Source organism: Pogoniulus pusillus, chromosome 1 (genome assembly GCF_015220805.1).
Source record: "Pogoniulus pusillus isolate bPogPus1 chromosome 1, bPogPus1.pri, whole genome shotgun sequence".
Lineage (NCBI taxonomy): Eukaryota > Metazoa > Chordata > Aves > Piciformes > Lybiidae > Pogoniulus > Pogoniulus pusillus.
Window position 1 is genome coordinate 22,246,645 of NC_087264.1, and position 27,835 is coordinate 22,274,479.

The 27,835-nt window shown below is 47.8% G+C and overlaps 1 protein-coding gene across 10 annotated transcripts in view; it reads right to left on the reverse strand.

Moving 5' to 3' along the window:
* Positions 1-27,835, reverse strand: part of RAD51B (RAD51 paralog B) — a 337,533-nt gene that overhangs the window by 75,746 nt on the left and 233,952 nt on the right. The window contains exon 9 of one of the 10 annotated variants that reach the window (XM_064143789.1): positions 22,740-22,824. The exons of 8 other annotated variants lie outside the window; for them this stretch is intronic. In XM_064143789.1, coding sequence (XP_063999859.1) covers positions 22,763-22,824 — 62 coding nt within the window. In that variant the 3' untranslated portion in view covers positions 22,740-22,762. Of the gene's footprint in view, positions 1-22,739; positions 22,825-27,559; positions 27,686-27,835 lie in introns of those variants that run through there. One more of the 10 variants, XM_064143827.1, reaches the window with a different exon arrangement.

The following is a 27,835-nucleotide window of genomic DNA, read 5'->3' on the forward strand; positions in this document are numbered from 1 at the left end:
GTGCCTATGGCAGGGGCTTGCAACTAGATGATCTCTGAGGTCCCTTCCAACCTGAACCATTCTATGAGTTTATGCTTTCCTTTCCCCTCCCTCCCATTAAAGGGATACGTGTTTCATGTTGGCAAGCAGTTGAACTGTGAAGTAACAAGATGCTTGCCATGGCAGCATCACTTCATGCAGGCACTCTATTTCCATAATATGGCCCAAAAAAAAAGAGGGTACATTTAGTGTTCTGCTGCTCAGGCCAGCAAGAAATGTCAAATGACATATTCTGCAAGAATCTTGCTCTATTGAAGCACTGCCTTTATAGCTAGTCAAGGTCTAAACACATTCAAGTCTAGAAAACTTAGTGTGAAAGTAGTAAAGTGCTTCCCAGGACACAGAGTCAAGTAGCAAGGTAGGCAAAAGGCTGGGAAGGTCCACAAAAACCTTAACTCATCCACCAGTGGAGAGCAGAATCCACAATGCAACCAGGAAGGCCCTCAGAAACCCTAACTCACAGTATCACAGTATCACCAAGGTTGGAAGAGACCTCACAGATCATTAAGTCCAACCCTTTACCACAGAGCTCAAGGCTAGACCATGGCACCAAGTGCCACGTCCAATCTTGCCTTGAACAGCCCCAGGGACGGCGACTCCACCACCTCCCCGGGCAGCCCATTCCAGTGTCCAATGACTCTCTCAGTGAAGAACTTTCTCCTCACCTCCAGCCTAAATTTCCCCTGGTGCAGCCTGAGGCTGTGTCCTCTCGTTCTGGTGCTGGCCATCTGAGAGAAGAGAGCAATCTTCTCCTGGCTACAACCTCCCTTCAGGTAGTTGTAGACAGCAATAAGGTCACCCCTGAGCCTCCTCTTCTCCAGGCTAACCAATCCCAGCTCCCTCAGCCTCTCCTCGTAGGGCTGTGCTCAAGGCCTCTCACCAGCCTCGTCGCCCTTCTCTGGACACGCTCAAGCATCTCAATGTCCTTCTTAAATTGAGTGGCCCAGAACTGAACACATCCATCAGTGGAGAGCAGAATCCACAATGCAGCTAGGAAGGTCCTCAAAAACCCTAACTCATCCACCAGTGGAGAGCAGAATCCACGATGCAGCAGAGGTTTGTACTGACATTTGTTACTCCCCAGAACAGGATTATGTACAGGCCAATGTAATTGTGTAAAAAAAACCCCAACAACATTCCAACTTGGCTTAAGTCCTTCAGGAAGCTGATGCTAAAGACATGTACAGAATCCAAGGCTCCAGATGCCTGGTCTTGTCATTTCAGAATCCTTCTGACAAGCCTTGTGTGTGATTGCAAGAAACATCTATATACAATAAAGGTGTAAATGACACTACATGAATGAACTCAGTCTGAAAGCTTGGGAACCCTGTTGTGGTTAAGAGGTCTGAGTTGGTGTTTAAGAAATAGGAAGTTCAACTTCTGCAATAAAAATTAGAATCACAGAATGATAGAACCAACCAGGTTGGAAGACACAGAATCATAGAATCAGTCAGGGTTGGAAAGGATCACAAGGGTCATCTAGTTCCAATCTCCCTTCCCATGGGCAGGGACACCCTACCCTAGAGCAGGCTGCCCACAGCCTCAGCCAGCCTGACCTTAAACACCTCCAGCCATGGGGCCTCAACCACCTTCCTGGGCAACCCATTCCAGCCTCTCACCACTCTCATGCTCAACAACTTCCTCCTCACCTCCAGGCTGAACCTACCCATCTCCAGCTTTGCTCCATTCCACCTAGTCCTTTTTAGGCTCTGAGAGCCTAAAGTCCCTCCTCAGCTTTTTTGTAGCCCCCTTCAGATGCTGGAAGGCCACAAGAAGGTCACCTGGGAGCCTCCTCTTCTCCCTTTCAGTCTGTGCTCACAGCAGAGCTGCTGCAGCCTTCTCAGCATCCTCCTGGCCCTTCTCTGGACACACTCCAGCATCTCCACATCCTTCTTGTCATGGGGGCTCCAGAACTGAATGCAGTCCTCCAGATGAGTCTCACCAGAGTGGAGTAGAGGGGGAGAACCATCTCCTTGGCCCTGTTGGCCACACTTCTCCTGCTGGAGTCCAGGCTCTGCTTGGCTTTCTGGGCTTCAAGTGCACACTGCTGGCTCAGACCTCCAAGCTATCACCCAATCCTAGCCAGTCAACCAGACCATGGCACTATGTGCCTCATCCAGGCTTTGCTTCAACACCTCCAGGGACAGCAACTCCACCACCTCCCTGGGCAGCCCATTCCAATGCCAATCACTCTTTCTGCCAACAACTTCCTCCTAACATCCAGCCTAGACCACTCCAGGCACAACTGGAGACTGTGGTCCCTGTGTTTTCACATACTGCTTTTCACCTTGCCTGCTGTGGTCACACACCAAGAACACAACTGTCTGTCACTGCTCATTCACAGTGAGCTGTATAACAAACCACAGGAACAGAGAGGAGTAAACCAGCAAGCAGAGCCCACAGCCCTTAGCACTGTTACACAGTGCTTGTGTACTCCATGAGTCGAAAGGCATAGTCATAAAAATGAACAAAGTCAGCACAAGGATCACTTCAGTGTGGGGTCTCCCAAATCACAGCTTCTCTCCTTCCACAAACCAGTGCCAACAAGGTGGCTGGGAAAAGGAAAACAGCCTCGGCTGAACCTGTAATTGTCATCTTTTTGGTTGCATTCTTAAGTCCTTGTAAATACCACTACTTGAAGCAAGCTAGGTTGCTTTTGTTCTGCTCTAAGACTGGGGGATCAGCTTTCATTAGAAGTAACCAGGGCGGAATGAAGGTGAGCTAAACACACACACACTTTGTTCTGCATTTATTAACATCCATCTCCATTATTTTCCTAAAGAAAACATTCCCAGATAGCTAGTGAGTTGTTTAAGGCTATGTCCTGCAGCACAAGGATCAATCTGGCTCTCATTTTTGCGTGGCTTCAGAAAGCAGCTGTTTGTGTTTACAGTCACCAGCAAACAATTCGGCTTTTTAATCAAACAAGAGCTGCTTGGGTGCCTTTGCCCATGGCTATGGGAATCAAATTACTCTGGAAAACAGACTTTTTACAACAATACAAAGAGGCCCTCAGCGGATGCAGGGGGTTAAAAAGGCATGCTTCTGGAGAAACCAGTCTGCAGCTCTCCAGCCTGGGTCAATACACTGGCTCCAGCCTCCTGGCTCTCACTCCTTACCTATTTACAAACAGATAATCACGGAGAGTCATAGAATCATCCAAGTTGGAAGAGACCTCCAAGATCATCCAGTCCAACCTATCAGTAGTAAATGACAAACTCTTTAATGGGCCTGGCTCAGCTTTTCTTATCTTTCTGAATCCTGCTCTTTCTACCTCATGTGCCTCTACATTTTCTTTCTTTTATTCATAGAATCAAGCAGGTTGGAAGAGACCTGCAAGTTCATAGAGTCCAACCTAGCACCTGGCCCTGGCCAGTCAAACAGAACACAGAATCATAGAATCAACCAGGCTGGAAGAGACCTCCAAACTCATCCAGTCCAACCTAGCACCCAGCCCTATCCAGCCAACCAGACTGTGGCACTAAGTGCACCAGTCAGGCTTTGCTTCAACACCTTCAGGGATGGTGACTCCACCACCACTCTGGGCAGCACATACTTTAAATCTATTGTAAAACAAAGTTAGGCAATCCATGAAAGGACGTTGCTGTCCAAAACTACTTGAAAGAAGGCTGTAGCCAAGTGGGGGTTGGGCTCTTCTGTCAGGCAAGCAGCAACAGAAGAAGGGGACACAGTCTCAAGTTGTGCCAGGGGAGGTCTAAGCTGGATGTTAGGAGGAAGTTGTTGTCAGAGAGAGTGATTGGCATTGGAATGGGCTGCCCAGGGAGGTGGTGGAGTTGCTGTCCGTGGAGGTGTTCGAGGCAAGCCTGGCTGGGGCATTTAGTGCCATGGTCTGGTTGATTGTGTAGGGCTGGGTGCTAGGTTGGACTGGATGAGCTTGGAGGTCTCTCCCAATGTGGCTGATTCTATGATAAATTCAGCAAAGTAAAAAAAAGTAATTGCATCATTATCAGAAGCAGGATGCCAGACTCAAAGATTCCCTACCAATGTCCCACTAAAAGGAACACAGGTTCTCCAGGTTCTGTCACTACAGCTGTTGCTGCAGACGTTAAGAACCACTACAAACTTCTTTTCCTACAAGGTTACTTCAAGTAGATCACTTACAAAAGGCTCAGCGAATGGCAACCTGGAGACATTATGTTTTGCTTTTGTGTGGTATCACAGCATCACAGCTTACAGGGTGTTAGGGGTTGGAAGGGACCCAAGGAGATCATCCAGTCCAACCCCCCTGCCAGAGCAGGACAATACTATCTAACACAGATCACAGAGGAACACATCCAGACAGGCCTTGAAAGGCTCCAGAGAAGGAGACTCCACAACCTCTCTGGGCAGCCTGTGCCAGTGCTCTGGGACCCTTCCAGCAAAGAAGTTCCCCCTTGTGTTGAGCTTGAACCTCCTGTGCTGCAGCTTACACACATTGCTCCTTGTCCTATCCCAGGGAGCAGTGAGCAAAGCCTGTCCCCCTGCTCCTGATCCCCAGCCCTCAGATACTTATAAACATTGATCAAATGCCCTCTCAATCTTCTCTTTTCCAGATTAAGCAGCCCTAAGTCCCTCAGCTTCTCCCCATAAGCCATGCCCTCCAGTCCCCTCATCATCCTCCTAGCCCTCCAGCGGACCCTCTCCAGCAGATGCCTGTCCCTGTGGTATCTGCTTCCTCTGGGATTCCCTAACCAAGGTAGCACATAATCTGGTTCAATAAAGCAACACTATTCAGGCAATTCCCAAGCCAGCAGCTCAAGGGAAAAATAATAACCCTTAGCAAAGAATACACAAACAACTATCTACAGTCCAGAAGAAAATCCACTTAGATACAAACTAAACAGGAAACTGAAGTGTCTTAAGTTTAAATAAAGGGAAGCTGCAGATGAGTCCTGTCTCTCTAGAGAATAAAAGCATTTCAGCCTTATGGGCCTCTGGCAGCAAACATCTTTTTTATTCTGTCTCCTCAAAACCTGAAGCCTGTGATCTCTATCCAGCAAGTATCAGGAACGATTAATTCCCTGTTCATTAACTTGAGCCTTTTAGCTTGAACACAAGTTCAAAACTGCACAGACCGTCCTAACACAAAAAGTGGTCCCTGGGTTTTAGAAGTCAGATTTATCCTCTATTTATTCATTTCTCCCCCTCGACTGTGCTCTGCTGAGATCCCACCTGGAGCACTGCATCCAGTTCTGGAGCCCCCATTACAAGAGGGATGTGGAGATGCTGGAGTGTGTCCAGAGAAGGGCCAGGAAGATGCTGAGAGGGCTGCAGCAGCTCTGCAGTGAGCACAGACTGAAAGAGTTGGGGCTGTGCAGTCTGGAGAAGAGGAGGCTCCCAGGTGACCTTCTTGTGGCCTTCCAGGATATGAAGGGAGCCTACAAAAAAGCTGGGGAGGGACTTTTGAGGCTGTCAGGGAGTGACAGGACTGAGGGGAATGGAGCAAAGCTGGAGGTGAGTAGGTTCAGATTAGTGGTGAGGAGGAAGTTGTTGAGCATGAGAGTGAGGAGAGGCTGGAACGGGTTTCCCAGGGAGGTGGTTGAGGCCCCATCCCTGGAGGTGTTTAAGGGCAGGCTGGATGAGGCTGTGGGCAGCCTGCTCTAGGGTAGAGTGTCCCTGGGCATGGCAGGGGTGTTGGAACTGGCTGATCCTTGTGGTCCCTTCCAACCCTGACTGATTCTATGATCCTTCTTCAGCAGATGCAAATCATTACATGGAGGAACACCAATACTGAAATCTGTAAGATTCTACCAAACTATTTATACTGCTTTAATTTAAGAAAACAAAAAACAAACCCAAAAACCAGGAAATGAAAACAATGACTCTAAAGAAAAGAATCTAAGAAGAGAACATTCTTTATATATCTGCAATTTGGGTTCTTAAGAAGACACTTTTGGGAGTTGAATACATAATTATTTTTGCAACTCACAAATGACCACTAATGAGTAATTGTTCCTCTCAGCTGAACTTTATGTACTATTTCTATTTAATTTTGAAGCCCTGCCTGCCAACAGATGCAAAAATTTATTTCACAGGAAAATATCACAATTCAGGCTGATATCCATCTGTCATGGAATGCAACTCAAAAAGGTTTCATTTCTGATCCTCAGATAATTAAAAACTCCACTTCTGTTGAAGTGAATGTTGCAATTGTAACTGATGCATAGAATCATAGAAGCAGGCAGGGTTGGAAGGGACCACAAGGATCATATAGCTCCAAACCCTCCTGCCATGGCCAGGGACACTCTACCCTAGAGCAGGCTGCACACAGCCTCAGCCAGCCTGGCCTTAAACACCTCCAGCCATGAGGCCTCAACCACCTCCCTGGGCAACCCATTCCAGCCTCTCACCACTCTCATGCTCAACAACTTCCTCCTCACATCCACTCTGAACCTACCCACCTCCAGCTCTGCTTCATTCTCCCCAGTCCTGTCATTCCCTGACAGCCTAAAAAGTCCCTCCACTGATTTTTTGTAGCCCACTTCAGATCCTGGAAGGCCACAAGAAGGTCACCTGGGAGCCTCCTCTTCTCCAGACTCAACAGCCCCAACTCTTTCAGTCTGTCCTCACAGCAGACCTGCTGCAGCCCTCTCAGCATCCTCCTGGCCCTGCTCTGGACATGCTCCAGCATCTCCACATCCTTCTTGTAATGGGGACTCCAGAACTGGATGCAGTACTCCAGCTGGGGTCTCACCAGAGTGGAGTAGAGGGGGAGAGGACTGCATGGCAATCCCTCCTGACTGGGCCTCAGCAGATTCAGCACTGAACTTATCTGTCAAAATTGCCTTCACTTTCAAAAAAGGAAGACATTCTGTGCTTCTGTGCTCCACAACCTTCCTGGGCAACCTGTGCCAGTGTCTCACCACCCTCACTGCAAACAACTTCTTTCTGACATCTAGTTTCAGTCTCCCCTCTGCCACTTTAAACCCACTCCTTCTACTCCTGTCATTACAAATCCTTGTCAGTAGCCTCTCTCCAGCCTCCCTGTAGCCCTCTTCAGATGCTGGAAGGCTACTACAAGGTATCCTTGAAGCTTTCTCTTCTCCAGGCTGCAGATCTCAAACTCTCTCAGCCTGTCCACATAGCAGAGCTGCTGCAACCCCCTCCTCTGGACTGGCTCCAACAGTTCCATGTCCTTCTTGTGGTGGGCTAAAACTTTAAGACACTCTGAAATCCAGTGGCCCCAAACCATTGCTTTCACACAATTAGAGTGCAAGTGTTACAGGGAAATTTATGAGCCCATGAATTTTGTACTGCCTGTGAATTATCACTTTGTTCTGTTCTTTTTCATCTTCATTTATCTGCACCACTGCAATAACTTGGGACACGACCACAGGTCTGATTTGGTTTTCCATCTCCCAGTCCAAGGAAGCAGAGAGAACCTTGAAGGCTTTTTCTAGGAAAAAAAAAATACACTTACAATGTTTGCAGCTTTTGCAGCTTAATACTGTAGACAAAAGATTAAGATCAGTTTCCACTTGCACAAGCACTTCCCTGCAACAAGTCCATAAATCTTCATGCAATCCTATGTCGTGATCATCCATCATTTAATCATGTACTCCTAAATGGCAAAGAGCTGGTATCAGTCTCAGTAAGAATAATGGTACAACTGGCTAGGACTACACATTTGTAGATTCATAATTAGGCAAAATAAGATGATGCTGGGTATAGGATTACAAAAACCACAGTCCATGTTTGCTCAAAAGCTGCCCAGTAAGAATTCCTAACCTACAAACCCAGGCTATCTTCAGATTCAAATCCATAAAACTCAGTCTTCCTAAAGTGAAATCAGATGCACATCTGTGATACCAGCACAACTATGTCATTGGCTGCACCATAAAATGATCCCAGAGCTTCATAGAATCAAGCATGTTGGAAGAGACCTCCAAGCTCATCCAGTTCAACCTAGCACCCAGCCCTAGCCAATCAACCAGAACATGGCTCTAAGTGCCCCAGCCAGGCTTGCCTCGAACACCTCCCGGGACAGCAACTCCACCACCTCCCTGAGCAGCCCATTCCAATGCCAATCACTCTCTCTGACAACAACTTCCTCCTAACATCCAGCCTAGCCCACCAATGGCACAACTTGAGGCTCTGTCCCCTTCTTCTGTTGCTGCTTGCCTGGCAGAAGAGCCCAACCCCACCTGGCTACAGCCTCCCTTCAGGTAGTTGTAGACAGCAATAAGGTCTGCCTTGAGCCTCCTCTTCTCCAGGCTGCACAGCCCCAAACTCCCTCAGCCTCTCCTCACAGAGTTTGTGTTCCAGACCTCTCACCAGCTTTGTCACCCTTCTCTTCAACACGGAACTGCCCACAGCGAGGTTGGTTCACTCATTATCTGAGTGCAATTTGTTCGACAGCTTTTGTAACCCACAGATGAAGCGAGTTGTACATTTTGAGTTGATCGAGCATTAACAGCCCCCTAACAGCCTAGTTCAGTGCAGACATAACAAATGGAAATGGCTTTAAATTATCTTTCCCTTGAGACATAATTTCATAAGGGAACAAGCTCTATATGCACAAAGAGAGATTTCCAACATAAACAGGTAGTGGAAGCTAAAAGCTGCAGTCAGACTGAGGGTGAAGCAAGGGATACCATTTCAAAGGCACTGATTTCCTTCCAGTTCACAGTGTATATGTTCTTCCCTGCTGATTCTTCTGCCCTTTGTGCTCATAAGACCATGTACATTAAAGAATCACAGAATCAACCAGGTTGCAAGAGACCTCTAAAATCATCCAGTCCAACCTAGCACCCAGCCCTGTGACAGAAGGCTATGGCTGCCCTCAGAGTTGTGTGAAGAAGCAAAAATATAAACTTAATAGAGCCATTAAAACAATATTGGAAAAACAGACTGGGACTTGCTGGATCTTTACATTGAATCATAGAATCAGCCAGGTTGGGAGAGACCTCCAAGCTCAGCCAACCCAACCTAGCACCCAGCCCTGTCCAGTCAACCAGATCATGGCACTAAGTGCCTCTGCCAGGCTTTGCTTCAACACCTCCAGGCACAGCAACTCCACCACCTCCCTGGGCAGCCCATTCCAATGTCAATCACTCTCTCTGACAACAACTTCCTCCTAACAGCCAGCCTAGACCTCCCCTGGCACAGCTTGAGACTGTGTCCCCTTCTTCTGTTGCTGCTTGCCTGGCAGAAGAGCCCAACCCCACCTGGCTACAGCCTCCCTTCAGGGAGTTGTAGACAGCAATGAGGTCTGCCCTGAGCCTCCTCCAGGTTGCACACCCCCAGCTCCCTCAGCCTCTCCTAAAGCCTCTCCTGTTCTTCCACTCTCCTACCCCCCTAAAAATATTATTTTTAAGGTCTCCTCACAGGGCTGTGCCCCAGGCCCCTCACCAGCTTCGTTGCCCTTCTCTGACAACCTTCCAGCACCTCAACATCTCTCTTGAACTGAGGAGCCCACAACAGGACACAGCACTCCAGGTGTGTTCTGAGCAGTGCTGAGCACAGGGGCAGAACAACCTCCCTTGTCCTGCTGGCCACACTACTCCTTAGCCAGCCCAGGATGCCATTGGCTCTCCTTTAAAATATTTTGAGACCTTAATGGGCTTTGTCTTATTTTTCCTCTCTGAGAAACAACTCTGGCTGGGATGCAGAATCCACAACCATTGTGAGGGGTTAACGTTAAGCTGCAGCAGAGCTCTCATCATCAACTGATTGTCAGTATTCTAAATCATGCTTTCTGTTTTCAAATGATGGAGTCTAGATCTTAAATTGTGAGCAAAAAAAAAAAAAGAGGGAAAACTTATAATAAAAACTTTGGTTTTCTTTCTCATGATTAATGTAATGTCACACCTGATTCTGTGTCTACTGAGATGCCAAGCAGAGAATCAAAGTGTTCTACAGAGAGAAATGCAATGCCAGGGCTAGCAAAACCTTTATTTATGAACTCTAATAACTTTACCCTCTGACATCTTAGTGTTTTTGACAAATACACCTAAGACTCTGTAATGCAGCCATTAGTGTTTGGAGGTTTGACCTCATCACCTCTCATAAAAATACAATGCCAGATCTAAGCTCAACAGAACATTCCCAGCTGTTTTCCAAATCACAGTACTGACTTCTGAAAACTGAAGTTTAGACTGGATGTGAGGAGGAAGTTGTTGAGCATGAGAGTGGTGAGACCCTGGAATGGGTTGCTCAGGGAGGTGGTTGAGGCTCCATGGCTGGAGGTGCTCAAGGGCAGGCTGGCTGAGGCTGCGGGCAGCCTGCTCTAGGGTAGGGTGTCCCTGCCCATGGCAGGTAGGTTGGAACTGATCCTTGTGGTCCCTTCCAACCCTCACTGATTCTATGACTCTGGCATCCTGATGTGTCTGTAGGCACTACAGAGAGAGGAACACTCACCTAGTGTTGATCAGTAACCAACAACTGAGGCAGGAATCCTGAACCAGATGCTGAGTGGAAAACACAATGAGTTAAGAGACATCTACATTCCAATGGACTTCACCAAAATGTTGGACTTCAGTCCTTCATAGAATCAGTAATTTAGCCTGGAGCTCACAAGTGCCAGTCTGACTCTTCAGAGCAGTGGTGAGTACAACAGAGGATGGTTTCTTTATTAGGTGATTTATTGATCAAATGACTGGCAGGAAGATTATAAGGAGCAAGGAAGGAAAGAAGGCTGGGCAGAGTAAATGAGAGTTCTCCCCCATGGCAGGGGGGTTGGAACTAGATGATCCTTGTGGTCCCTTCCACCCCTGACTGATTCTATTCTACATAGTTGAAACTTCCTCAGCAGAAACTGTCTTGCTAATGAGTTCTGGCAAAGACCTTCTTGGTGAGATCCTGATATGCTTTAGCAAGATTGCCAAGCAGAATGAAGGAATTCTGTTTATGACTACACCCAGCCCTAGAGCAGGCTGCCCACAGCCTCAGCCAGCCTGCCCTTAAACACCTCCAGCCATGGGGCCTCAACCACCTCTCTGGGCAGCCCCTTCCAGGCTCTCACCTCTCTCATGCTCAACAACTTCCTCCTCACCTCCAGCTTTGTTCCATTCCCCCCAGTCCTGTCACTCCCAGATATCCTGAAAAGTCCTTTCCCAGCTTTTTTTTAGGCCCCCTTCAGATACTGAAAGGCCACCCCAGGATAATCTCTGGATCACAATTCATTTTCATATCCTATAAGCACAAACCTGCACTCTTTCCTCTCATTTTTGTAGCCTTTATTTGGCTGCATCAGAACTACACAGAAGCATGGCCAATCTTCAAAAACGAGCTAAAAAAACAGACAAGGAGATAAATACAATAACCCATTAGGACATGAAAATGTCCCATGACAGTTGTATGCTGCTGAGTCAAAAAGGAGAAAGCCTTCAGTCCTGCTGTCCACCTTGGGAACCGCCTGGGAAACCTTCACCTTGCTGAAAAGGATCTGACACCATTCCACAGCATTAAACCCACAAGTGAAAACTGACCTTCAAAAGAGTTATTGCTTGCTGTTGGTACTAGAAAAGAAAGTGTTCCTTCATCCTAGCAACACAGCATGCTTATGTGTACTAGTAGTTAATTAATTAAAGCTTTTTTTGGGGGGGAATATACATACACTTTTTATTGGTTGTTTTTAGTCACAAGCATTCAGGATTATCTTCAGCATGAACTGGAAATTTCATTTTAGGTTGTATCTTGGCAATGAAACCACAGTGAGGAGGAGTGTAACACATCTATGAGGTCTATGATCTATGAGGTCTCTTCCAACCTTGGTGATACTGTGAAACATGGGCATGCCCTGTCCACCTACAGTCCATCAGCTATTTAACACAGACTCACAGGATGTTAGGGGTTGGAAGGAACCCAAGGATATTATCCAGTCCAACCCTCCTGACACAGCAGGACAATCCTATCTAACACAGATGAAGACATCCAGACAAGCCTTGAAGGTCTCCAGAGAAGGAGACTCCACAACCTCTCTGGGCAGCCTGTGCCAGTGCTCTGGGACCCTTACAGGAAAGAAGTTCCCCCTTGTGTTGAGCTGGAACCTCCTGTGCTGGAACTTACACCCATTGCTCCTTGTCCTATTCCAGGGAGCAGTGAGCAGAGCCTGTCCCCCTGCCCCTGGCCAGCCCTCAGATACTTATAAACATTGATCAAATCCCCTCTCAGTCTTCTCCAGACTAAACAGCCCCAGGTCCCTCAGCCTCTCCTCATAAGCCGTGCCCTCCAGTCCCCTCATCATCCTCCTAGCCCTCCACTGGACCCTCTCCAGCAGATCCCTGTCCCTCTTCAACTCTATCTGTAGAAGCCAAAGGAGAAACGTACTTTGAAAACTACATTATGTTATCTTTTATTTGTTTCCTTTTGCAACATCAGTTGCACAAGCATGAACGTGCAAAGCATGATTTTTCCTTATCAGTGACCTGTACCCTTCAAGAAACATTCAAAGGTCAGAAGCAGGTTCCCCAGCATCATCACTAACCTTACAGACATGGGATTGCCTTATCAGTAAGACTGCTAGGAGAGAAGTCTGGACAGAGAGCAAAAGTCTTTCTTGATGTGCACATTCCTTCTTCACCAACAGGGAAACAACTCCAACTAGTGTAAGTAACAAAACAACTTGGTACAAACACATCAGTGCACATACTTAGAATCAAGCAGGTTGGAAGAGACCTCCAAGCTCATCCAGTCCAAACTAGCATCCAGTCCTATTCAATCAACTAGACCATGTCACCAAGTGCCTCATCCAGAATTAAATACCTCCAGGGACAATGACTCCACCACCTCCTTGGGCAGCCCATTTCAATGCCCCTGGCACAGCTTGAGACTGTGTCCCCTTGTTCTCTTGCTGCTTGCCTGGCAGAAGAGCCCAACCCCACCTGGCTACAGCCTCCCTTCAGGTAGCTGTAGACAGCAATGAGCTCTGCCCTGAGCCTCCTCTTCTGCAGGCTGCACACCCCCAGCTCCCTCAGCCTCTCCTCACAGGGCTGTGCTCCAGGACCCTCACCAGCTTCATCGCTCTTCTCTGGACACCTTCCAGCACCTCAACATCTCTCTTGAATTGAGGAGCCCAGACCTGGACACAGCACTCAAGGTGTGGTCTGACCAATGCCATACCACATGAATACACAAACCAACACCATGCCACGTGAATACATCAGTGTGTATATATGGACCACAAGACTTCTTCCTAACATCCAGTCTGAATCCACCCTTTTTGTTCCATTCCCCCCAGTCCTGTCACTCCCTGGCAGCCTAAAAAGTCCATCCCCAGATTTTTTGTAGCCCACTTCGGATCCTGGAAGGCCACAAGAAGGTCACCTGGGAGCCTCCTCTTCTCCAGACTCAACAGCCCCAACTCTTTCAGTCTGTGCTCACAGCAGAGCTGCTGCAGCCCTCTGAGCATCCTCATAGCTTAGGGACTTTCTTTAGGGCAAGTGGCACAGTGGCAGCAGAGGCTTAGCAGTAGCAGTGGGGTTGTAAGCTCCAGACGAGTGGTCAGATGTGACAATCATCACAGCATACTTAAGAGTTTTTGGTCTTCCTGGTTTTATAATGTCTGAAAAAAGATCCTATAAAAGATGACATTAGCATGAATTAATCTCATGCTCTCAGTCACGTCTTTGGGCTGTTGGGTTGTGTAGTAGATGAAATTATTTCCTTAATATTTCTGCACAGCTGGATTGCTTTTCTGCCCATTTTGTAGCTCTGGACTATGTCTGTGTGCCCATCCCTCATAAGGGAGATGTGGAGGTACTAGAGCAGGTCCAGAGGAGGGCAATGAAGCTGGGAAAGGGGCTGGAGAATAAATCTCATGAAGGAGCTGGGGCTATTTAGTTTGAAAAAGAGGAGGCTGAGGGGAAACCTCATTGCCCTCTACAGCTGCCTGAAAGGACCTTGTGGAGGGGTTGGTGCTGGTCTCTTCTCACAGGTGAACAGTGACAGAACAAGAGGGAATGGCTTCAAGCTGCTACTGAGTAGGTTTAGACTTGATACTAGGAAAACATTTTTCCCAGAAAGAGTGTCCAGGCACTGGAATGAGCTGCCCAGGGAGGTGACTGAGTCACCAACCCTGGGTGTGTTTAAATTCGTTTAGATGTGGTGCCTGGGGATATGGTTTGGGGTAAACCTTGTAGAGTAGGGTTGGTGATCCTGAGGGTCTTTAGCAACCAGAATGTTTCTGTGATTCTGTGATCTCAAAGGTCTCTTTCAACCCTACAGCTCTACGGTTCTACACCGCGCATCTATGTGCTGCGTGATGTGAACAGTGACATAAGGTAACATTAAAAGGTGCCATTAAAACCTACACCTGGCTTCCTCTTACAGCAGCATTCAGCAATACCAAAGCTGGCAAAGTAAGTTCAGCATTCAAAGTAATCAGGTGATGACAGGAAGCCAGAGCTGAGTGTCTGAACTAAGGAAACCTCAGAGAGCTCCAAGTCCCCGTGACGCAGTCTTTTCCAGTCGAGTGTAAATAGGACACATCACCTCACCCAACACCCTGGACCACAGTGTTTTGAAAGCACCAAAGGAGGAAACCACAGTGCAAAGAGGAAGCAACAAATTCAGGTTTCCAAAGGAAAAAAAAAAAAGCTTGCAGGTTTAAACCAACTCGATCATAACCAGAAACAGCTATTAAATCCTGAAGCAAAAACACATCATTAGCAATTACACTGCTGCAGCTGGGCAGCCAGCTCTCCCAACACTGAGAACTGCACACTCTCACTGAGTGCACAGACTGCTCACCACCACCTACGAGGCAACCACCAGCAGACGACTGTGTATGGGATCAGCATGTGGCGTGCCACTAGCACAGCTACCTGTGTACCTGTGCACAATGCAAGACAAACACCACAGTGCTTCCCATGGAGCCCAGAAGTAGGGCCAGTTGGTCAACAGATTTGGTTTTATTTCATTCATTGCTGGTTTAGCAAAAGCAAGACCTTGACAATAACATTTTTTTGGAGGGTGGGAGAGTGGAAGAACAGGAGAGGCGTTAGGAGAGGCTGAGGGAGCTGGGGGTGTGCAGCCTGCAAAAGAGGAGGCTCAGGGCAGACCTCATTGCTGTCTACAGCTACCTGAAGGGAGGCTGTAGCCAGGTGGGGTTGGGCTCTCCTCCCAGGCAAGCAGCAAGAGAACAAGGGGACACAGACTCAAGCTGTGCCAGGGGAGGTCTAGGCTGGATGTTAGGAGGAAGTTGTTGTCAGAGAGAGTGATTGGCATTGGAATGGGCTGCCCAGGGAGGTGGTGGAGTCGCCATGCCTGGAGGTGTTGAAGCAAAGCCTGGCTGGGGCACTTAGTGCCATGGTCTGGTTGGTTGTGTAGGGTTGGGTGCTAGGTTGGACTGGATGACCTTGGAGGTCTCTTCCAACCTGGTTAATTCTGTGATATAATATAGAAGGATATTATTTTGATCTATGAATAGATCTATGGACTGGATGATCTTGGAGGTCTCTCCCAACCTGGTTAATTCTATGATTCTATGACTCTATGATATAATATATAAGTATATAAGGATATACTTTTGATTCCATGAACAGTGAGAGAAAAAAAGAAACAGACAATATCCCAGATGAGGGGTTTCTGTCTGTAGGATGTTTCTACTTTTTATCAAAACCCTCCTTCCTTGTCTTCAAGAGTTTTATTTTGTCAGCACAAACACATCTGCTGCTAAAACACTTCATGTTTCCACTGAAACCACAGCTGACACCAAAATGTTCAGCACAATCAAAATCACAAATGGTTTATCACGTTACAATCCACTGAAAATCCACTGCTCTACAGACACAGGGAGTTGTAGTCATGGCTTCGCTCATAGAATCAGAGAATGGTTTAGGTTGGAAGGGATCTGGAAGCTCAGTCAGTTTCAACTCCCCCACACCATAGGCAGGGACACCTCCCAGTATGATATCTGTTTGCTTGGACTCCAATCATAGAATGGTTTAGGTTGGAAGAGACCTCAAGGATCATCCAGTTCCAATCCCACGTCATAGGCAGGGATATCTCCCACTAGAACAGGTTGCTCAAGACCTCACCCAACCTGGCCTTGAACACCTCCAGGGAGGTTGTGGAGCACAGAAGCACTGCTTTGATCACATTGGGTGCATCTGTGCTCCACAACCTCCCTGGGCAACCTGTGCCAGAGTCTCACCACCCTCAATGCAAAGAACTTCTTCCTAACATCCACTTTCAACCTTCCCTCTGCCACTTTAAACCTCCCCTCTGCCATTTTAAACCCACTCCTCCTCCTCCTGTCATTACAAGACTTTGTCAATAGTCCCCCCCCAGCCTCCCTGTAGCCCCCTTCAGATACTGGAAGGCCACTCAAAGTCTTCTCTCCTCCAGGCTGCAGAGCCTCAACTCTTTCAGCCTGTCCTCATAGCAGAGCTGCTCAGTTCCCTGATCATCTCCGTGACCCTCCTCTGGCCTCGCTCCAATTTGTTTGTTTGAAATTAATTACTACCATCTTAAATACTGAGGTAAAAGAGCAGCTACCAAATCCTGGGCTGAAGCTATAACTAACTCAAAATTGCCCTAAATTGCATGGGCTGAGCTGCCCTCTTACATGCCATTTGATTTGCTCAGTTACTACTCAGTCTGCTGGATGCAAATGTCTCGTCACAAGTGAGGAAAGCAAAGCAGCCCTACCTAAAGGAAACTCATAGCTCATTGAATCATAAAATCCTAAAGGTTGGAAAACACCTCCAAGATCATAGAATGGTTTAGGTTGGAAGGGACCTCAAAGCTCAGTCAGTTCCAACTCCCCCACCATAGGCAGGGACACTTCCCACTAGAACAGGTTGCTCAAGACCTCATCCACCCTGGCCTTGAACACCTCCAGGGAGGTTGTGGAGCACAGAATGACAGATCGAAGATCACATTCTGTGATTCTGTGCTCCATGACCTCCCTGGAGAACCTGTGCCAGTGTCTCACCACCCTCACTGCAAAGAAGTGCACTCCTAACATCTAGTTTGAATCTCCCCTCTGCCAGTTTAAACCCATTACCCCTGCACAGCCCCAACTCTTTCAGTCTGTGCTCACAGCAGAGCTGCTGCAGCTCTCTCAGCATCCTCCTGGCCCTGCTCTGGACATGCTCCAGCATCTCCACATCCTTCTTGTACTAGGAGCTCCAGAACTGGATGCAGTACTCCAGGTGGGGTCTCACCAGAGAGAAAGAGAGGGAGAGGGGAATGCATGGCAATCCCTCCTGACTGGGCCTCAGCAGATTCAGCACTGAACTTAACTGTCAAAATTGCCTTCACTTTCAAAAAAGGAAGACATTCTGTGCTTCTGTGCTCCACAGCCTCCCTGGGCAACCTGTGCCAGTGTCTCACCACCCTCACTGCAAACAACTTCTTTCTGACATCTAGTTTCAGTCTCCCCTCTGCCACTTTAAACCCATTCCTCCTCATCCTGTTGTTACAAAACCTTGTCAATAGTCCCTCCCCAGCCTTCCTGTAGGTCCCCTTCAGATACTGGAAGGCCATTATAATGTCTCCTGGAAGCCTTCTCTTCTCCAGGCTGCAGAGCCCCAACTCTCTCAGCCTGTCCTCACAGCAGATTTGCTGCAACTCTCTGAGCATTTTCCTAGCCTCCTCTGGACTGGCTCCAACACTTCCATGTGCTTCTTGTGTTGGGGTCTCCAGAAGTGCACACAGGACTCCAAGTGGTGTCTGAGGAGAGCAGAGGGAAGGGGTAGATTCCCCTCCCTTCTCCTGCTGGCCACACTGCTCTTGTTGCATTGAGTGCATCCCTTAACCTAACACTGCCAAGTTTTCCAACTCCTTTACACAGTCAGAGGGGCCTGAAGGTGATACACCTCCCTCTTGCCCTTAGAATTCTCCCATGCAGACAGCAGCAATTTCATTTCAAGGGAAGGCAGGTTTCTCTCAGGAATCTACACCAGGCATGATAAATACTAGAAAGACTGTGCTGACCTCCCTGCCTCTGTGACTCATCTGCTGCTGCAACCCTCTGGATCCCAACCGTTCATTTCAGGCTGGTTCACATGACTGTCACAGCAGTGACTAAGCAGCAGATGCACCCTCAGGAAAAGGAGAACTGGGCAGCTGTTGACTATAAGCCAAGACAATAAACTCCAGGGACATAAAGCACTTGACATGTTGATCTCACGCTGAGTTACCTCATACTAACCTGGATGAACATAATGAGCCCAGTCTTTGCTAGCTTGCATTGTTCTGCTTGAACAGGCAACAGAACAAACTAGAGGCTGCAACGATCCTGAGGGATTTTCCATTTCACCTGCATCTATCACGAACTTTTCCTCTTGGGAGGGAGATTTGGTCACTGATAGGCACAATATTCGCGGTTTGAAGTGGGTAGCACTTCAGTTTAGCAGTTTAACAACATTGGCTAACTCTCAAACATAACAGATGCTGGTTCAACTCTTAAAACATCAGCATGATCAGTATAAAGTACAAAAGAGAGGGAACAGCAAGGGAAAAGGACTGTTCAGCAACAGAGAGAGTGATTTCCCATTGGAATGGGCTGCCCAGGGAGGTGGTGGAGGCACCGTCCCTGGGGGTCTTCAAGAAAAGACTGGATGAGGCACTCAGTGCCATGGTCTAGTTGATTGGATAGGGCAGGGTGATAGGTTGGACTGGATGATCTTGGAGGTCTCTTCCAACCTGGTTGATTCTATGATTCTATGATGACTGGACCCAGGAATTTGCTATTAGTACTTATGGTCACTGCAGCTGAGAAGTGACAATAGGCCACAGTCAAGCAGAATGTTGTATTTCATAGCACAAAAAAGAGCTGTGATGGGTTTGGGTGTTACCTGCCCCCCTATACTTAAGAAAAAATCCCCCAGACTAGATTCAGTGGCTCTGGAGAATTGAATGAAGCTTTATATTCACAGCTTAGCACAAGATACAAGCAGGTATTTACAACAGATACAGAAATAGACAGGTTAAAAAGTAATACAGAAACACAGCAGCCCTCCCAGAAACCAGAGTCCCCAGGAGGGGCTCCCAACCACCCATCCACCTTCTCCCCACCCCTCTACCTTACCCCAGACTTTGCCTTATGCTCAAGGTGAGTTTGGAGGGTCAGCCAGGGTGGGTAGGAAGCAGATGGATTAGCCACACAGACAGTAGGTTAGGTTAGAGAGAAGTGCAGCCCCCAAAACAGAGAGCAAACAACTGCCTTTGTGTTCTTGTTCTAATCCATCTCAGCAAGCCTGAGTGCAGCAGACATCACCACTGTTTCCTTTGCACAACCTAGCATTTAAGTCTTCTCACCAAAACATCCCAGCTAGGCTCAAACCAGCACAAGAGCATACGACAGAATTGGCAGCTCAGGCTTCAGCACAAATGAGCTTGTCAAAACCTGCTGACTAAGATCTGAGCTGGTATCCTGCTGAAACCCATACTGTAATTTCTTGTGATCAGGCATTATATGAGCTCAGTAACCACAAGGTACCAGTCAAGCAACAATCACTACAGCTTATTACTAACCCCTCCTACTGTTCTGTGGCAGTAGTCTGTATTGCCTGACTTAGATAAAAACATTTCCATGTGTCGGTGTTGACTCCCCTGTGACTACTCCGGAAGCGCTGTTCTCTACCATGTTGGTTAGCTGCTCTGGTTCCCTGGTGAGAACATCTCTGTTCTGGCTGTGGCCTGAGAAACAGCCATTGGCTTAGGTTCTTCCGCCTCTGTGACAGCTTCAAGCACACCTGGCTAGCAAGGAAGGCAACTTCTGGTTTCATTTCCGACAACAGGTCCCTAGTTGGTGCACATCAAAATCACCCCAATTAATGAACCAACATGCAGCGAGCGAAGATCATTGAGGACTCACTTCCAAAGCACACTGCTAAGGCTGAGGGAGCTGGGGGTGTGCAGACTGGAAAAGAGGAGGCTCAGGACAGACCTCATTGCTGCCTACAACTCCCTGAAAGGAGGCTGCAGCCAGGTGGGGTTGGGCTCTTCTGTCAGATAACCAGCAACAGAACAAGGGGATACAGCCTCAAGTTGTACCAAAGGAGATCTAGGCTGAATGTTAGGAGGAAGCTGTTGACAGAGAGAGTGATTGGCGTTGGAATGGGCTGCCCAGGGAGGTGGAGTCGCCATCCCTGGAGATACTGAAGCAAAGGCTGGCTGGGGCACTTAGTGCCATGGTCTGCTTGATTGGCTAGGGCTGGGTGCTAGGTTGGGCTGGCTGAGCTTGGAGATCTCTTCCAACCTGCTTGATTCTATGATTCTAAAAGTAAAGGAAGGTCACTACACTGTTCTGTGCTGTCTACCCTGTTCTGTGGGCCTTGCTCTTCCCTTGAGGCACAATTGCATTAACTAAGGATGGGTATTTCTCGACTACAACAAACCATCTGTGGTTGTTCTAAACAAAGCAGGCTCAGGGTATTCATTGTCAACAACGGAGACAATGCTGGATACTCACCTAAATGAAAACACCACCGCAGGTACAAGATAGAGATATTTGAGGCACAGAATGAATTTTACTGAAGGGATTGAGAAGAAAAAGTGGATTTATGTACTCTTTGCTCTCAACATAGTTGGAAAATAAAGCAGTCCACTCTTCCATCCTATATAAACACCCAAAATATCCTGGAGTCAAAAGCTTCATCCACTTAACATACAACTCTAGATTCACACTGACTATCAGTAATTTTGAATAAGAGCTATCTGGCACCTCCTTAGAACCAGATGACAAAATCCATCCCACTGGTTCCCTATGCAAAAACAATAAACAATAAAATCATAGAATCACAGAATCGTAAAGCAGGTTGGAAGAGACCTCCAAGATCATCCAGTCCAAACTAGCACCCAGCCCTACACAATCAACCAGGCCATGTCACTAAGTGCCCCAGCCAGGCTTGGCTTCAACACCTCCATGCACAGTGACTCCACCACCTCCCTGGGCAGCCCATTCCAATGCCAATCACTCTCTCTGACAACAACTTCCTCCTCACATCCAGCCTACACTTCCCCCAGCACATCTTGGGACTGTCCCTCTTTCTTCTGTTGCTGGTTGCCTGGCAGAAGAGATCAACCCCACCTGGCTACAGCCTCCCTTCAGGTAGGTGCAGACAGCAATGAGGTCTGCCCTGAGCCTCCTCTTCTGCAGGCTGCACACCCCCAGCTCCATCAGCCTCTCCTCATAGGGTTTGTGTTCCAGGCCTCTCACCAGCTTTGTTGCCCTTCTCTGGACACCTTCCAGCACCTCAACATCTCTCTTAAATTGAGGGGCCCAGAACTGGACACAGCACTCAAGTTGTGGCCAGACCAGTGTTGAGTATAGGGGCAGAAGAACCTCCCTCATCCTACTAGCCACACTGTTCCTGAGCCAGGCCAGGATGCCATTGGTCTCTGCCCACCTGGGCACACTGCTGCCTCATCTTCAACTACTACCTACCAATCCTCCCAGGTCCCTCTCTGCCTGGCTGCTCTCAGCCACTCTGTACCCAGCCTGTAGAGCTGCTTGGGGTTGTTGTGGCCAATGGGCAGAACCGTGCACTTGGCCTTGTTCAATCTCATCCCATTGGCCTCTGCCCACCCAGCCTGCCTGGCCAGTTCCCTCTGCAGGGCTCTCCTACCACCCAACAGCTCCACATCTGCTCCTAGCTTCATGTCATCTGCAACCTTACTGATGCTGGACTCAACTCCCTTGTCCAGATCTCCAATAAAGATATTGAACAGGACTATGGCCAGCACTGATCCTTGGGGCACACCACTAGTGACTGGCAAAATCATGAAGTGAAAAAAACATCCTCTATTAAAAAAATTTGAAATAATTAAAAGACAAGCAAGGGAAGCAAAAAATGAGATTAAATTCGATATATTCAGTACTCAAGGATTTATTTCTTTTTTGTGGAAAGCAAAGTGGATTTATTTCCCCCCTTCCTTCAAAGCTACATAGCTGCTGTAGTCTGAAACTGTAGTTCTGTACTCTTGCTTTTAAATTAAACAAATGATCTCAGGTTTTGGAGCAGTTTTTGACTAGAGGGAAAATATGCCATTAAGAGAGTGCCAGAAACATGTTTAATTGTTGTGTGTCCCAAGAACAGCTCCAAAGAGTACAGATGTACCATGTATAGATTTCAAGGAAATGACTGAAAAGCCACACACCTTCAACAGAAAGTGAAATGTGAAACATAGCATATGAAAGAGTCATGGAATCATAGAAACATAGAATCAGAGAGTCAGTCAGGGTTGGAAGGAACCACAAGGATCAGCCAGTTCCAACCCCCCTGCCATGCCCAGGGACATCCTACCCTAGAGCAGGCTGCCCACAGCCTCAGCCAGCCTGCCCTTAAACACCTCCAGCCATGGGGCCTCAAACCACCTCCCTGGGCAACCCATTCCAGCCTCTCACCACTCCCATGCTGAACAACTTCCTCCTCACATCCAGTCTGAACCTACTCATCTCCAGCTTTGTTCCATAATTTCAGTATCAAAAGGGTAAAATGCAGTTCAGGAGACACTGATCTCACTACCTAAGAGGTATTGTGAATTGGATATGCTCCTTTGTGCACCACATCCAACCCAGACAGATGGAGGAGACATTCTGCTCCGTTTTCTTACTCATAATTCAGTTTTAAGTTACAGATGCAAAGTTCTGAAGACCATTTTGGTGTGTTCGGGAGCTATGTATGCAGTTATCAGCCTAATTTGGTGTGTTTGGGAGCTGTGCATGCAGTTATCAGCCTACAACATGAGATTTTCTGACTTTATTTCCTTTCATGGGTCACACGCTCCACAACTTGACTTTGGTGGTCTCATTTTCAGGTGAATGCTTTCAAGTGCCTGACAGAAAACCAGTCCAGCAACATCTCTGAACAAAGCACTCCATATAGAGCTCTGAAACAAGACACGCACAGACTGAATTCAGAGTGACTGCCACACCTTGAGTGCTGTGTCCCGTTCTGGGCTCCTCAGTTCAAGAGAGATGTTGAGGTGCTGGAAGGTGTCCAGAGAAGGGCAGCAAGGCTGGGGAGGGTCCTGGAGCACAGCCCTGTGAGGAGAGGCTGAGGGAGCTGGGGGTGTGCAGCCTGGAGAAGAGGAGGCTCAGGGCAGACCTCATTGCTCTCTACAACTCCTTGAAGGGAGGCTGTAGCCAGGTGGGGTTGATCTCTTCGCCAGACAGCAGCAACAGGCTGTGCCAGGGGAGGTCTCGGCTGGATGTGAGGAGGAAGTTGTTGTCAAAGAGAGTGATTGGCATTGGAATGGGCTGCCCAGGGAGGTGGTGGAGTCACTGTGCCTGGAGGTGTTGAAGCCAAGCCTGGCTGGGGCACTTAGTGCCATGGTCTGGCTGACTGGCTAGGGCTGGGTGCTAGGTTGGACTGGCTGAGCTTGGAGGTCTGTTCAAACCTGCTCAACTCTATGATTCTTTATGCAAATGGTAAGCAAATGTCACGTTTCTCTGCACTATCTCTCCTCTCTACCTTCCTGCCATCAGTGGCAAATTCCCAGGTCTACTGCTGAAAAAATAAGTACATATAAACTGTCTGTTACCTCATCAGTTCCATGGTCAAATTTCCCTGCCTAAGCTGTGAGGCCAATGGTCTCAGACTAACAAGTCCTTCAGATATTAAAATATTACTGGTTTATGTTCCAATGAGTGCTTTCCAAAATAACAAATTTGAAACCTTTTGTTGTTATTGTTTATGGACTCAGTATTTAAGATTACAGCAAAACAAAGCTTAAAAAAATCAGATCTCTGAGCAGAACAGCTGCAGCTTGGCTTTTCACATTATGAAGGCTGTTTGCATGACTTAGCAAAGATCCTAGGCTTTGCAGACCACAGCAGCAATCACAGGAGGCCACTTGCTGTTTCTTTCTCTACCAACATCCCATAGTATGCTTATGAATAGTAGAACTGGTTTTACCAAATACAGAGGAAGACTGTAACACAAAATAGCTTTTAATGACTTTGACTATAACTTCTGATTATTCCAGCAAAGAGACAGTCATCAATCCCTGTATTAAAGCAAGGAGGATTGAGGGAGAGCAGAGGGCAACGCTGGCTTGGGACAAGCAGCAAAACAGAGAGGCAGTGGGGCAGAAGTTGCAGCTGGTACACATCCAGCAGTCGTGGCCAAATCAGCTGCACTGGGAGCGAGCTGGGGCTCACTGCCAAGCCAACTGACAGGGAAGTAAGATGAAGAGGCAAATCCATGAAGAAAGGCTGCAGCAGCGTGGGAGGACTATGACCTTTTGATCTCCAAGATGTTCCTGATGTACCAAAGTGACATGTCAGCTCTAATAGGCTGCACTCTTCAACTGGTGGCAGAGGCCTACAAATTACTGTGAGATCTGAAGGCATTTGTTGTGATGATGCTGGTCTGGATGAGGCATATCAGCAGTTCCCCAGCAGGGCTATCTGACAGTCTCTCCCAACAATTCCCAACCCAAGGGTTGTAACCTCCAGCAGGGTCACAGCCGTGCAGAGTGGGGTTGCAAGCCTGACAGAGATGCAATTGTTTGTGTTAGTATTTAGGGTCGCAAGCTCAGGGCTGGGGCGAGTTCACCACCAGAAACAGAGGCGCAAACAGAAACCATTTGGGAGCAGCTGCTCTAACAGATTTCACGCTCAGAAACAGCTTCTCAACATTCAGCTAAAACCTGCCCACACTGCTCCCTCACATACCCACGCTCCAGCCTGAAACAACAGCTCCTCTGCCAGGTATCCGACTGGCTGAACTGACTCCCAAAGAATGGTGGCTGCTTATGTGGTAGGAGCATCTGCTTTGAGGTTTGCTTTCTCCTGACAAAAGCTCTGTTGTTAACAGTGGAGATATTCATACTCGAGCCACTGCCTTTTCTAGCCTTCCTTAGAAGGCAGATGAACCTAGCTAACACCATCTTGTGCAGGAAGCTTCTGTAGACTGCAGTTTCCTGGGACGCTGGAAGAACAGCAAGACATTCTACCAGAGCAAAAACAAAGCCTTCCTCTAGTTAAGCTCCAGGCATTGACTCTTCCTTTCTTCACCCATCACTTCATACCCTAATCTAGGGTAGGGTATCCCTGGCCATGGCAGGCAGGTTGGAAGTAGATGATGCTTGTGGTCCCTACCAACCCTAACTTATTCTATGACCATTTGTAGAGCAATGTGACCACTTGGGATGCTCTTTTCTCCTTTATTATACTTATTTATCTCTCCAAGCCCTATGAGGAGAGGCTGAGAGAGCTGGGGGTGTGCAGCTTGCAGAAGAGGCGGCTCAGGGCAGACCTCATTGCTGTCTACAACTCCCTGAAGGGAGGCTGTAGCCAGGTGGGGTTGGTCTCTTCTGCCAGGCACCCAGGAGCAGAAAAAGGGGATACAGTCTCAAGTTGTGCCAGGGGAGGTCTAGGCTGGATGGTAGGAGGAAGTTGTTGCCAGTTATTGCCCATTGGAATGGGCTGCCCAGGGAGGTGGAGTTACCACCCCTGGAAGTGTTCAAGCAAAGCCTTGCTGGGGCACTTAGTGCCATGATCTGGTTGACTGGATAGGGCTGGGTGCTAGTTTGGGCTGGACGATCTAGGAGGTCTCTTCCAACCTGCTCTATTCTATGACTCTTTATCCAAATGGTAAGCAAATGTCACATTTTTCTGCACTCTCTCCTCTTTACCTTCCTGCCATCAGAGGTCTCTTCCAACCTGCTTGATTCTATGAAATTTTGTTCATGTGGAGTATGCAAAATCTACTCATACTCAAGTGCCTATTTCCATTAAATTAAGAGATAGCAGAGCAGCCATGTATTGTCTTTTTAGCAGCATGTTATATTTGTGTCTAACATAACATTTTAGGAGCAGACTGTCACTGGGAAGAAGTTTGTTCACATGCCAGAGCACCCAGCCTCAACCTCCCAAAAAAGAAGACTAACAGGCTATAAAACTTCCATCATTTAAGAAAATAAATCATTATTACAATAATAAATCAGGGAAGAAGCACAAATTAAGCAGAAACACCAATGTGGTCCTTTTACGATTAAGGGGAATCATCAATCACAGAGGCTGCCTGAGATTAACAAGGAACCACTTTTTCAAACATCCTGCAGTAAAGCCAGAGGAAACCCAGCTGGAACTGCAACTAGAACACAGGCATCAGGCTCTGGCCCCTCATCCTCATCTTCCCTTTTGGATGACTCCTGCACCTATGGTCACTCCTAACTGGTTCAATTCTGAAGATGAGCTATACACTCCATGACTTGCCACAAGCCCTGCTGAGGCCACAGCTGGAGTACTGTATCCACTTCTGGGCCCCCCAGGACATGAAGGACATAGAAGTGCTTGAGAGAGTCCAGCACAGAGCCACAAAGATGAAGAGAATGGAACATCTCTGTTAGGAGGAGAGCTTAAGGGATCTGGAGCTCTGCAGCTAGGAGAGGAGGAGACTGAGAGGTGACCTGAGCAGTGGTTATAAATATATAAAGGCGAGAGCCAGGAGGCTGGAGCCAGGCTCTGCTGGGTGATGCCTGATCACAGAATCATAAAATCAACCAGGATGGAAGAGACCTCCAAGATCATCCAGTCCAACCTAGCACCCAGCCCTAACCAGGGGCACTGGGTGGAAGCTGAGGCATAGGAAGCTTCATTTAAACATGAGAAAGATTTTTTTCCCTGTGTGGGTGAGAGAGCACAGGCACAGGCTGCCCAGGGGGGGTTGTGGAGTTTACCTCTCTGGAGGTACTAAAAACTCATCTGGATCTGTTCCTGTGTGATCTGGTCTAGGAGATCCTGCTCTGGCAGGCGGGTTGGGCTGGATGAGCTTTGGAGGTCCCTTCCAGCCCCTGACATTCTGTGATTCTGTGTAAGACCCACAGTGATGTTCGCCCATGTATAGAAATCCTTCTGATCCCTCCATGGCCTATCTGCCAATACTGTACAACTCCACAAGAAATGGCACTGAACACCACTGAATCAACACTGCTCAGACCACACCTTGAGTGCTGTGTCCAGGTGTGGGCTCCTCAATTCAAGAAGGGATGTTGAGGTACTGGAAGGTGCCCAGAAAAGGGCAGGAAGGCTAAGGAGGGGTCTGGAGCACAGCCCTGTGAGGAGAGGCTGAGGGAGCTGGGGGTGTGCAGCCTGCAGAAGAGGAGGCTCAGGGCAGACCTCATTGCTGTCTACAACTACCTGAAGGGAGGCTGTAGCCAGGTGGGGTTGGTCTCTTCTGCCAGGCAATCAGCACCAGAAGAAGGGGACACAGCCTCAAGCTGTGCCAGGGCAGGTCTAGGCTGGATGTTAGGAGGAAGTTATTGTCAGAGAGAGTGATTGGCATTGGAATGGGCTGCCCAGGGAGGTGGTGGAGTCGCCGTCCCTGGAGGTGAGCAAAGCCTGGCTGGGGCACTTAGTGCCATGGTCTGGTTGATTGGCCAGGGCTGGGTGCTAGGCTGGACTGGATGATCTTGGAGTTCTCTTCCAACCTGCTTGATTCTATGAATGAGTCAATTTATATTCTTCTCTTGTTTTTTTTTTTACTGATTTAAGGGCAACCCATAGTAAGCTAAGACAGAACTAAATTGATCATTGTGCAGGAGAACAAACAATGTTTATTTCTTTCCTACAGTCAAATTCATTTTTGACAATGCAATTCAAAAGTGAGCTTGGAATAGTTCCACCACCAATGGTGTACAATGTAGTGCTGTAGAAGGAATTTGGAGCCATGCTTCTGATTTAAACCACTGACTTGCAGGAACACAATAAAAACACTGCTTAGTCTTTTCTATTCTGCTCAAGCTGGGAAGAAAGGGCAAAAGAAGAAGATTATGGCCATTAAATAACTGGGTCTCTAAAATGCTATTTTTATGGTACAAAAAAAAGACTAAATTCCTGTGTATAAGCAAACATAGTTTCTGTAGTCACCTGTTGTAATCATAGAATCAACCA